The 13,942-nt window shown below is 36.1% G+C and overlaps 1 protein-coding gene across 1 annotated transcript in view; it reads right to left on the reverse strand.

Moving 5' to 3' along the window:
- The window catches only part of LOC149806878 (2-iminobutanoate/2-iminopropanoate deaminase-like), a 34,875-nt gene that overhangs the window by 11,898 nt on the left and 9,035 nt on the right, over window positions 1-13,942 (reverse strand). Inside the window, exons 2-3 of the mRNA XM_089959046.1 lie at window positions 8,884-8,989; window positions 2,230-2,284 (exon numbers count right to left, since the gene is read on the reverse strand). Of these exons, the coding sequence (XP_089815172.1) occupies window positions 2,230-2,284; window positions 8,884-8,989 (161 nt within the window). The remainder of the gene's footprint in view (window positions 1-2,229; window positions 2,285-8,883; window positions 8,990-13,942) is intronic.

Here is a 13,942-nt window from a genome sequence, read left to right on the forward strand (position 1 = left end):
AGCACCAACTAAATGATTCAACAATCAAGGAGGAATGTTTGGTTTTTGATACTGGCATCACAACATTTGAAGTTTACATTAGTTCAGCTCCTTCTTCGATTATTGTGTTTAGTGATTTTTTTTTATATATTCCATTACATGCTATGGTAATGTAACTTTATTTACTGGATTTGACATTTTCCAGAAAATCAGTTCAGTTCTATTTGACCTGACTGTTTTTCATAAACAACTAATAATAGAAACTTTGTATCTAATGCTGACCTAATTCCTGACCTTGATTCAGAATCACTAAGAGCTGAAGTAAACAACATTGGTTATATTTTTTTTAAATTCTTTCTTTGAGTAAGATTCATAAAGTGAAATCAAGACCTTACTGGCAGTACATGATGTTAGGCATGTAAAATGCTTGTGTTGTTCTAGAAGGGTGATCATGTGACCCTCATATGGGAATCTATTTTGCATCTTAAATTAGTGTGTAACTTTTCTATAGAGAATTTGGGCAGTCAGGCTCTAAACCATTGACATTTAGAGGTATTTTGTTGTGACCAATTTTTCTTTAAATTATTTATCAAAATTTACACAGAATTCAAACACTTGAATATTATTTTCTGTGATTCAACAAAGAACTGTTAACAAATCACTTCAATGCTGACTACAGCATACGTCATCGCCTTCCATTTTGTATTTCATTGGGATTCGAACTCAGTTTTATTAGGACTTTTTATTACTAGGACTTCTATTTTTTAATTCTTGGTTTATTCTTGATTATCTTTGGATTGATTCATAAAACTGTAAGTTCTTTTTCTCATTTTTACCTTGTTTTTCTAGGGAAATAAATTATTTGTTAAATTTTACAAAGCTTGTTGTCTTCACTCTTTTCTTGTTACGTTTTGTAAGAGCCTAAACATAACAGATAAAGCAGTGAGTTAACTTTTTCAATAACCTTATCAACTTGCATTTTCCAGCACAAGATTGGGCTGCAGTATCAATCTTAATTACCCCTGATTTGCCTCTGGCTTTGTTTCCTACAATGACTATGCTCTCCATAAGAAATTTACTGTACGAGACACAGATTGACATCTGTTCAACAACAGTTTAGACCTTGATAGCTGATATATCACACCAATGGAATATGTATATGAACTGGGCAAAGCTAACAGTTCACTGAAGTCAGGCTTAGCTGATTTAGGTTGGACTGTTTTGAGATTATGTTTGAAGTTTATGATAGAAAAAGAGAAAACAATTATGAATGGACTGATTTTTTTTATATCAAATATTAGCACTGGTATGTTTGGACATCAAATTATAATCAAATGGTCAGAACTGGAGCATATGGCGACTCATGAAGCCAGTTTCAAGGAAAGTGGACATAACACTGAATGCATACATCTGAATTCACAATGGCACAAAGAAATATATTTTGTTTTCTGTCTCAGAGACAACTGCCGGTGATGAATTTTCTGACATGCAGACTCCAAAGAAACTGAAATACAGTGTCTGCTATGAGGAGAAGGAGAAGCAGAGTCAATCTCTGAAATTTGTTAGAAAATTTAAGGACGAGTGGAAAATTGAACTGACAAATCTGTGATGTACATCCTTGACATCTGAATAATATATGACCTTCATAGTTGTAGGGGTATATTTTTGCATATAAAGTGATTTGCGCCCTTGATAACAGAATATGCTGAGACATTGAAAACATAATAAAATATAAAGTAATCCATTCTGTTTCATATGCAAAATATACACACAGTAAAACATAGTTAGAAAGAGAAATACTTTTACAAAATTAGATTGTATGTTTCTTAAAAAACATTACAAGTGTTTCTCATTATTCAGCACAAGTCAAGAAATCTTAATCATTGGTTTCCACTAATAATAAATAATTACAGCTATGGGCTCATTACTGTCCAAAAGAATTGACTCTCGAGATTTCAGTTTTGACTCTTGAGATCTTGGTGTTACGGGTCAACTGGCTCTTCAGTTTTGAACTCTACTGAGACTCCTGTTTCATGGTTAACTGTCTACATGCTGAGCTTTTCCAGCAGGATTTTGTGATTTACAAGGTCAAAAGCCTTTGTAAGGTCAAGAAACACTTTGCCTACAAGGCTGCCTTGATCTGCTGCTGTTAACCAATCATCCACCATTGTTTTGTGATATCTCATTGTATAAACATGACAGCTAAATGGAGGCATGGTAGAAGTCAAGCATACTGTATTTGATACATACCATTGTTATATGTAATGCCTGCTTCCTCCAGTACAGCACCTATGTTCATCAGAGCCTAGGAGGAAATAGCAAAAGCCATGAATAATTGATAGTCAAAGATGAATTCATTATGAATTGGAGAAACATCTTGAAGTTTTTGTGAAAAACAGTAAAATCTCACAATGCAACAATCTCTAAACAGAAACTATTCCCAAACAACAACCAGATTTATTAAATCTTTTTACTATGTTTTAAAAGAGCAGACTTAATTTTCTAAATGGAAGTGTGTGTGGGGGTGACATTTGTAAAAAAGATGTGAAACAAAAAACTTTTGTATGATAAACAACTTAATAAAAAGAGAAAAAAATCTGCCACTGCGGTCAGAGAGGGTCAACTATAATTGACATGTTCCATACAAGATTCTTCACAGGACATCATATACCTTAGAGGCTAATCTTCTCCTCAATTGAATGATGCACTTGGCAACTTGGCTCAAAAACGTTTCTTTGCAGAAAGATCATCTGAGATGGTGGAGGTGGAGAATATGTGGGCTGTTGTGTAGGAGATAACCCTTGGGCTGTGACAGAAGGTTCCTCCTCTAAGGTATGAATGTGGGATGGTCAAATGGCAGATCAAGAAGATCACTGCACCAAAACTACAGGGGCAAACAACATGAGTTGAGCTGTGGAACACCTGACTTTGTGAAGGACCTGTGGGATCATCCTGAAGGGTGTGAAGGAGTAAGCAAACAGATGATCCTACCTCAAGCTGACGGCATCCACTGCCCAGGTCATGTAGTTGGAGACTGGGGGAAAGATAAAAGGGGAATTTGTGTTTGGCTTGGTGGCAAACAAGTCCACCTATGGTGTTTGTCAAAGATGGAACAATAAGTCTGCCATGGATTGGTGGAGAAACCATGAGAACGATCTTTCCTTACCTTGACAGACTGTCTGCACAAATATTCTTCCTGTTATACCTGAAGGCATATTCCTTCTGAAGCTGTTCAAAGAAGGAGGTTCCAAACCTCCACTCAGACAGAAGGTACATATGTGCCTCCATTTCTCCTGAGGGTACACTTCCACTAATGTGCTGTTGGAGAAGACCATCATGCAGTGACCTTGACCAGTTATTTGTTGGATGCACCTCTGAAGACCTACAAACACTGCCCTCATTTCCAAATTGTTGATGTGGAAGGCAGATTCTTCCTGAGATCACAAACCCTGATGTATCAGACCCTCCAACTCTAGATGAAGTGTCCCACCATGAATCTGACGTGTCTGCAGGCATGTCAGAGTTGGATTCTGAGGGTGCACGGGGACTCCAGTCTGAAGCAGGGCCTCTTTTGCCGACCAATTTACATGGTGGTGAAAATACCATTGAAATTGGAGTATTCTAGGGATCCCTGTGTGGTCTGCATGTTGCTAAAGTGAACTCTGCCTAGGTGAACAAAGTCCCCAGCAGAGAGAGAAAAAGACTAACTGACAATTTCATTTATTCTCTCGGCATCATTAACAGAGACATAGTTTTGTCTGTTCTGTCCAGAAAATTCATCTCCACATAGACAAAATCTTGAGATGGATTTAGCTCTAATTAAAGCCTGGTCACTATTAACCAAAAAAGCAAGAGAGCTCGTTTGAGGGACTTGAGATTGCCGTTGTGGATAAACCAACTGTCAAAATATTATGGGCTGCAACTACTCCAATTATCCTGGTAAAAGCTCTGGGTGTGCAGACCATGCCATGCAGCAGAGCTCAGAATTGGACAACCTAGCTTCCGAACAAAACCTAAGGTACTTTTTGTGTAGAGGAAGGATAGGGATGTGAAGGTATGGATACTGACGATTGAAGGAGACCGCCCAATCATCAGGGTCTTATGGTATTCCTGAATTAGGTTGTGGTCTCCATCTCAAATAATTCCTCCAGCAGCAATTTGTTAGGAAGGAAAGGGCATTCATTAGATGAGACTTTCCCCCTTTTCTTGGGAACCAGGAGAATCTGGCAATGGAATGCTGGAGATTATTCTTTTAACACCCTCTCTACTGCACCATTCTGAAGAAGGGAATGGACCTCTTCCTTTAACTGGGCCAGATTTAACTGGTGTCAGGAAATGGAGGAACTTTTAAGAGGAGGGCAATCTGGGAACTTCTCATATGATAGAAAGGACCCAACCATCAACCAGTATTCCTGAGCAAGCCTGTGAAAAGAGGTTTAGTCTAACACCAGTGGGAAACAATGGAAGAGGTATGGTCTGTAGAAGAGAGAGCAAGCTCCTAGGGCTGTTGATCCTTGTCCTTAGGAAAGGGTGAAAGCCCTGTGAACTACATTCCTGCACCTCTGCAGCATTCCCTTGAGACCTACTGCTGAGGGGAAGCAATGAAATGGGTCTGTTGCTTTGACTGAGGCTGCACAGCTTTAAGGAGATTAGCTGATGGGCCCTGAGAGTGGTCAGAATGATTCTGTTTCCTGGTTGGTTTCAAAGAGTCAGTAGTTAATGCAAGGGGCCAGTGTTGAGGGACTCTCAAATCTTGAGCAGCTACAGAGGGAATAAGCCTTCTGTAAAGTCTCAGCCTCGAGGGGGCAACCTTCTTACTATGCACTAGCAAGGCCTTGGAAAAGTCCAGTGCCACATCCCTGTAGAAGTGGAAAGCTCTGCTGACATGGCCATTGACACAGACAACTCATGCCTAGAAGATTTTGCCTATACTAACAGCAAACAACTGAGAGCCATTTGTGCCTGAGATTCCTCCTTCAGCAGCCTGAACAAGGATGCCGAAAAGAGATCAGCTTGTGAGGCTATGGTCACTAATGATCTAACCTTTTGTTTTAATGATTCAAGTGTTTTTACTGGAAGGCAAACACATGTCCTTGTAAAAACACCCACTTGATCAGCTTCAGCATCCAAAGTGGGAATTTTACTGTGTCTGGACTTCTTAGCTAACAAGTGTCATAAAATAGAGGGAGCGACAGACCAACCTCTAAGTTGTCTAGTAAAGGCTTGGCCTTGCTAAACCTTTGAAAAAACTCCTTGATCATAACTGAGTTAGGAAGTAGCAAGAGATCTGGTCAAGAGTTTGACCAAGAAATTAGAAAGTCACCAGAACATGAAGGTTTGGGGCACAATCATTAAGCAAGAAGCAGTAAAGCTCATTCACTCTTTCATCAAATGACCAGGATTCCTCATCCTCTGCCTTTTCAACCAAAGGATGAGAAAGGGAAGGTGACCTAAAGGTATGACATTTGCTGCTCTTAGTCTGGCTCATTGTCTTCAATGAGAACAGAAAGGACATACACTCTCACCTGGGAGGCAGGACTGCAGGACCCAGTGTCTCTCTGCTTTGGGAGAGACTTGGAGGGAGAAACTTGATCTGGAAACTCACAGATACTAAACTGTTTGAAGTGATGGTTTAGGGCCAGTCTCCACCTGCCTAGTGTGTTTTGGGGAAGGTCTATCCACCTCCCTCATTTTAGACCCAACCTAGTTGAGACTAAGTAGGTTTATGACCTACAGGCACAACCTCACTTCTATGCAGACCAAGTCCAGAAGTACATGGCTGTGTGTAGGGAAAGGCCAGATCACTTCCCTGTGGAGGAAGGCCCCACATCCCATAGGGATGTAGAATAATAGAGAAGTGGGATGCCAATCCAATCCCCTGCCCTAATATGTTGTTTATTTGCCATTTCCCAATCACTCACATGATGGAAAGATAGTCTGGAGAGAAGGGGGACAGAGCTCAATACCTATCTCCATACCATATGGGCTCGAAAGATCCATACCTGGTGCCTGACACCTAGTGATTGGTCACCAGGCAAGGACTATGCAGGTGACTCAGTTCTGAAGTAAGCAACACCCTCCAATCTGATAGACATGGATCGGAGTACTCCCTTCTTCAATTGACTTGATTATGTCAGAAGCAGTGGGTCCTTGGGACTGATAGGGTGCTGCTCCACCCTTACAAAAGGGCTTGGCTCACAAGGAGACCAATGTAAAATTTCTCTGAGACCCGAGGGACTCTAAGAAAGAGAATCTAGATAACTCAGATGAAGATGAGGATATCTTATTCCTCACTTGGTAGGTTATCAGCTCTCTGCGAGATCCCTCATCTCATCAGACCTAAGGCTACAAAGTGGACTATTGTCTGCTCTCTAACAGTAAGTACAGGATAGACAAGTGGGGTGTGTTACCAAGATTTCTTGTGGCCACACTTACCTACACTTTGATTAGACATTGTTCCTGAAATATAAAATGCTGAAAGAATGATATCCAAAAAACTTTGAATGCACCAGATAAAGCGTGGACTAAGTCTTTACTAATATAATTTATTCAGCAATAAGACACCTTATGTGAATGTTTCACCAAGAATAAATGTTAAATATTAACTAACACTTAAGCTTTCAGGACATTATAATGCAATAATTAAGTCAACCAGGCTTTTCTTTTCCTTTAAAGCAAGGAACTATGAAGGTCTTGGCAAAAAAAGCACTAGGTTAAGATGCTGCAGACATGTAGCATGATATCCCACCCAGTCACATTATCCTGACACCAGGCCGACCAGTCCTAACGCTAATCTCTTCACGCTGAGCACCAAGCAAGGCAGCTGTTAGTATCATTTTTGTAAGTTTTTGGTATGAAATGGTAATGGATCTAACCCATGACCTCCTGCATCTGAGGCAGATGCTCTAACCACAAGCCCACCAAAGTGGTCAGATATTACTGACATTAAAATGTTAAATATTCTGAAACTGAAGAATTATGCATGGCAAAAGGTATTTGCTACTATGTACCAAATTTCATCGAAATATCTTATATAGTTTCATTTCCTGGAAATGAAAGCATGCTACTGGATGGATGAATAAACCTACAAAAAATATAAAAATATTGAAACTAAAGAATTTGGACTATTAGTCTAATATGTGTACCAAACAAATGAGATATCTAAAATGGTCTATGAATCTTGAATGATTTTGGAGGTATGCTCCAAAAATGAAAGTGTAAATAATGGATGGATCCATAGACTAATGAAAAGTGAAGTGGATGAAAATGTCAAAAATACTAAAAAGATTTCTTAATAGTAAAAGGTCTATCTACATCATTAGTTTCATAGAGATATAAATGGTTTTGATAACAGAATTATGGATAGATGGACAGAAAAATGGACAAAAACCTAAACAAAAATAATGAAGAATTCTAAATAGCACAATAGGTGCATCAGGATCACTAGACCAGTATTTGTATCATATTTTGAAGAGATACGCTGAATGATTTGAGAAGTTATCCTCCAGAAAAGAGACAGAAAGACAGAGTAACAGCTATATCAACCTACAGCACCCTGTATCACAGTAGGTGGAGAAAATGGACAGGAAATTTGTATAGTGCAAAACAAACATGGAGGCCTTTCTACTCCAAAACAACAGCATTTAGAATGATTACAGGAATATTTACACTGTGAATACCAACAACAACAAAAATGGTCATGGAAATATGGATACTATATTCCCTTGTCTAAAACACATGCCTAGCCTCTCCATTTTTAAAAATTGCTGTAAGTTTTATCAGAGTTATTTTGTGAATCATCAAAGTCCCCTTATGAACCAAATCCAATGCCAAGTGTTTTATAATGTATATGTCCTTGCAGAACTTAATGTTCAGAAATGAAGGCATCCAACTTCCAATGGTTCATTCAGAGAAAACAAAAATGTAGTTTGTTAGTTTCACATAAAAGAAATACATTTAGATTTAGGAGGTGGAATTTAAAAAAGTTAAAAGGCATATAAATCCTACATACATAAGAACCAGCGGCCCTGGTCGTAAGTCAGGTAACTCATTTCAGTTGATTAATCGAACACTGTAATAAATTTTATTGTGTAGGTAATCTTATTAAATTACCTAAAATTAATATATTCAATTACTCAATTCAATATTTAATTACTCAATTACTCAATCATAATTGCGATTAAAGATAGTAAGGCAACCAAGCAAAATGAGTACTTCATAAAATAAATAGCTTTGTTTCACAGATACCATTGTGGGAAAAAGGAGTTTTAGAAAATTCCTGAATTTGCACGTAGAGATATCCTCAAGGATGATAAAAAGTTTCACTATTACTTGCAATCATGGCATCAATATTTTACTAATTGAAAAATACAAACACTGAGTTTCGACGTTGACAATTGTCTCACAAAATAAATGTTCACATGTTTTTGATAAAAAAGAATCTTGTTTGGTAGTGTATCAACAGTTAGTCTGGTTCCCTGCTTTGACACTCCTAGTTTTGCAAAATACTATTATATATCACTATGGATATCAGACTAATCAACAAAACAAAAAGCCGTAACATAATACACAAATGTTTTCATGTACCATGTTTGGTTGTTGAAATCAGCTGGAATCATGTTATCGATCTTTCAAATGTTGGACGTTTTGAAAACAAATGTAATTTATAGAGAATAATGAGCGACTTCATCAGAAAAAACGCTTTATGGATAATTGTTCTCGACTCGATTATAAAACGAGGATTCAGCCATTAAACAGTTTAGTTTGCCCCACCCCTGGCACTGTTTTCTGGATGTCTAGTGGGATTTTTTTAGATCCCTTGGTAACTCACACCCTCGCTTATAGTGCAGTCTGTGTTTTTGGACTTAATGTGCACAAGGTATAAATGGAGAGGTGTAAATGTACCTGGTTTGCTTCCGGGACAGTTCCTCCAGGTACAAGGTTTCCTGTTTTGGGGTCCAGACCAATCTGACCTGACAGCCACATTGTCCTGTCCACTACAACTGCCTGACTGAAATAGAATAAACTAGTTTCAGTAGTTTAGCTAGTTCAACAGGAAATAAACATTTATTCCAAGAAGCCTCCCAACCAAAAACAAAAAAAAGAGAATATGGAAATAGTTTTTTCATTAGAAATTACTTTTTCTCTGGCTTGCAGCATGATTACTGATAAGGCTAGAAATATTGTCAAAAGTGCTATACCCTGTATAATATAACATCTTCTCCAGGTATTTGCAACACTGAATTAAAATTTCAAACTTTGTAGGTTTTTAAAAAATTCTGTAATGGATCTAAATTTCTAAATGTTCAGCTTTCAGATTTTTCTTAAAAATAATGTCTGCCCTTTGGATAATAGTTATCCAAGTAGATAGCAAAAATTGTCATTAGAAACCATTTTCTTCTTTCAGTTACAGTAATGTCGACATGTGGACTCCAAATTCAACAGGGTAAAAGTAAATGGTGGAGAGCTCAGTTGTGCAAGTCATTTTATCCCTTCAGTCACAATGATCTTACTGTTCTTTTGGGGTTTAATGCCATTTCTCAGTGCAAGATAGGCTATATATTGTGGCCAGTATAACTATTGGAGGAAGAATCCAAGAAAACCTTGATAAGAACCACCGAACCATGGGAAGCAACTGTCTGCTGACTCATATACCTACATTGGCTGAGCCTCAGACTCAAACCTAAGGAGACAGTGACCTCAACCTTTTACATTTTGAGTAAATAATTGATAGGGTACTTCCTTATCTTGAGCTGCAAGCCATCCACAAAGTCTGGTAATTGTTGAAGGTGGATAACTTGAGTTAATGTGAAGAAATGAAATTTGTAAGATAGATGAAAGGACAGACAACATAACATATGGCAGACATTTTCAAACTGGTTGAATTATCTTACCTACAAATACCATACACAGTGCATGCACACCTTAATACCTATTTATCAGGTGGACAAAATCATACAAAATATTCTGATGAAATGATCAAAGGAACAGGCCAGATTGGTCAAACCATTATATGATATTCACCGGAAAGAACAATAATTTTGAGATAACAATAGATATGTACAGAATACAATAAAGTTACAAGCAGAATATGCCTCAAAAACAATTTTTGTTATTGCATTTCCTTATATGTGTGTGTGTGTGTGATTTGGGCTTTTAACGTAGCTTTAACAATTTTCAGTCATATCGCTATGATATCTGTAGTGCGGCAGTTTATAGTGACATCTAGCACCGAGGTATTATGCCGCAGACATGTGACATCATGTCCCCCATGGTTACATTATCCTGTCACCAGGCCAGCCAGCCCTAACACTAAACTCTTAATGCTGAGTGCCAAGTGAGGCAGCTGATAGTAACATTTTTATAAGGTATAACTCGGCTGGGGTTTCCTTTATATGTAATGTTATGTATAAATGTTGCATTTTTAAATTTTGGCCAATGACTGAAGACTTCAAAGAGCTATAAATAGATCATTTGTTTTGTATGATCTATACTGAACCTGTTTAACAGTTGGGGATAACTTCCTATTGGATAATTAAGTCAGGTGGGTTGTGTTGTGACATGATATGTAGGAGTTATAGCAATTTAGAGTCACAGTAAAGGGATGTACAAAATGTCAAAGATGAGAACTATTAATTCGTTCCTATTTCCTATATTCTTGTTTTAACATCAGTCTGCAGATGTGTATGTTTTGATATAACTTAAGAGGGATCATTTGTTAGGATTATTCACTGCAGTTACAGAATCCTCAAAGACTTTGGAGTAAAATATTATTTTGAGGATTATTGTGAATTCATTCAAAGGAATTCTGGACAAATGCCATTGTGATACATCAAGACTGCTGGCACTTCAGCATGTTCAAGGATATTGGTACATCAGCACATTCAAGACACAGAAATCATTTGGAACACTATTCTTTTGGACTTGTATAATCTTTAGTAATATTTTGGATTTAATTCAGAATACTATAAGTTTCATTTTATGACTTATGAGTCAACACACACACATATATAAGCACTTAATCCAAAACATTTTTTTTATAAAAAATTCCTTATCATTATTACAGGAAAATGCAAAAATGCTTAAAATAAAAATGAAAAAGCTTATCCATTTTGTTTTTATGCATTTAAACATTAGAAAGCTTAACAAAATCTGATCATTAACAATAACAAATAAACAAATCTTAATTGTGTGTCATTTACAAATTGAGACATATTTTAGAACATCACTCTTTTAATACAAACTGAGTGAAAAGAAATGGAGATAATACACTTTATAAAGCCTAGTACATAAGGTTGCATTTCTTACATGTTTAAATGTCATAGTTTAATTTACTGCCTGTAAATATTTACAAAATCGGTAACCAGCAATTGGTGAATGAACATGCAAGTGCTACATCTGATGTGTGCAAAAGGTCAAGTTCATGTATTATGTCCATTTTTTCCCATAAGTATAGTAATAGTCTTTAATTCATAGAGAACCCGAAAGCCTGCAAGGAGCAAGTTTTATATTGATCAAGAGTCTTATATAGTATGAGTCAATGATAAAACAGTTTCTCTAATCTTTAATGCTTTTATAGTAAATATTCATAAATTTATCATCATAATTTTTACATCATCCTATCAAAGGCTTTTTCATAGTCTATAAATACTGCATAGAACATACCCTTAATGTTTTCTTAATGTATATTATCTGCTGTAGAATAATCTGCTCTAAATATCCATCTTGTTCTTTGCCCAGTAATTTGTTTTCATCCACCCATTCATTTATCCTATTATTTAATATCATTGTAAACACTTTGCTTAATTCAGGCAGTAGACTAATGTTCATTTGCATCCCGTTTATTCAAAATTAGTATAATGATTACCACTGACCAATATTCATTAGTCATTCTGGATGACATCCAACTTTGAATAGTTTATTAAATAATATTTTTAATACAGGTGCAGTTATGTTGTCCGTCATATAATGAAATTGCTGGATAAAGCTTTTATTTCCCCAGCTTTGTCATGTTTCAGTTTACTGAATGCTAGGCAAACCGCTTCTTCGGTGCTTGTTCTATCTAGAGTGTCATGAACTATTTGAATGTTTTCATTTTCCTGTATCAGGTCAACAGAACTGGAAAAATTAAAATAATTCTAAAAAATATTCATACCATGTTGCACACATGATACTGCTTTGTGCACCAGTACTCAAAAAAACCCAAATATATATATATATACACACACACACACACACACCTGAATTGTCAAATAATGTACATTCAACATATTTCATACTTAGATGTAAAAGATGTACAGCAAATAAAGTGATTGCAAGATGAGGAATGATTTGCACATTATCAGTGGCTTATGTATAAATAGCTGTCATTTATAAATCTAATGTGCAGATGGGGGAAAAGATGGATTTAAACTGGCTATACCTATACAATAAAAATGATAATTATGATAATTCAAGACCATAAAGTAGATACCTAATAAAGTTACTTCTTAATCAGGTCTTTGATAATGTTACATTATTAATTCTTACATGTATATACATGTATGCTAGTTTCAAGACAACTTTTATCAATTACCATATATACTTGCATATAAGCCCATTCACATATAAGCCAACCCCCAAACTTATCAGGTAAAAACATTAAGAAGTGCATGACCCGCGTATAAGCCAACCCACAACTCCGAAACATCTCAAGATGCACGAGGTAAGTTCTAAATGCATTTATTTAGGCAAACTTATTTTTGAAAAAAATAATGTATACTTATCTTAAGGTTGGCATGTATGATTATTAAAAAGAAATGGTATAAACCTGTTTGAAAAGTAATTTATTTAATTCTGTTTTCTTATTGTCTCTGCTTAATTTAGATTTGTGTATAATTTGATGGAATGATGAAGTTTCAGAAATAATGCTTCAAAAATTATGCTAATACCGTAAAAGCTGAGTTTCAGTTTGCTTTTGATGTAAGCAACCTTACACCATACCTGTCAATTTTCACGCCTCGAGGGGAAAAAAATCCTGATTTTGGGGGCACTCCATACAAACCTCCCGATTTCATATCTTCTGATTTTTGCAGAGAACTCCCGATTATTACACTGTCTTCAATTTTCTATTCTTGTAAACAAGAAAAGTCCTACACGTTCTGTTGCATCACCTGTGAATTATTGTTGTGATAAAATAATTACTTAACAAAAAGAATTCGCTTCTTCATTAAATAGAATGTTAGGTTTAAATATTATTCACGTAAATTAATGCTTTTTTTATACCTAGACAATACAAAAATAAAAAAATAAACCAGAACAAAAAAATAAACCATCTACATGTAATTTCAATCCCAAGAATGAGCACTATGACTGCTGTAACTCCATATGCTATAGGCCATTCCCAGGAAAGAAATTTACATAATGAACATCTGGCATTTTTATACCCTATATACCAATGTTAATTACCATCGTTAAATTAAAAGAAGGAATGAAAATAAATACCACACAGCCAATGTGTCCTCAAAAAACTAATTCAGAATACATGTTTTATAGTAAACAATACCAAATGCTTTACGAGTTGACAATAAGGGAATAAGGTCGGATACATGAGAGGAAAATACCATGACTGCCTATTTAGGTACCTTTAATTAAACAAAATTGGGAATCCTTTATTTGCCAATCAAATGCGTGATTCAACGTAAATGAAACAGCTATTAAGGACTAACTGATATGTTATCTGGAAGTATGCAATTTGGTAGAAACAATGAATAAAGCAAAATCTGCATCTAATATGTTTGGGAATAAATAAGGATTTAAGTGACGCTATGCACTCTTTGTACTGTGTAAGTATTGTACATTATAGTTCAGCCTGGTCTCCCGGGTAATTTACTCAACCGGCCTGCGAATTATGAAGTCTGTATTTACTTTTATTTAATTTCGTATTGGAGAAATCAGATAATATGTACATGCAAAATAATAACAA

The sequence above is a fragment of the Sinohyriopsis cumingii genome, chromosome 1, assembly GCF_028554795.1.
Source record: "Sinohyriopsis cumingii isolate HCF-2022 chromosome 1, ASM2855479v2, whole genome shotgun sequence".
Lineage (NCBI taxonomy): Eukaryota > Metazoa > Mollusca > Bivalvia > Unionida > Unionidae > Sinohyriopsis > Sinohyriopsis cumingii.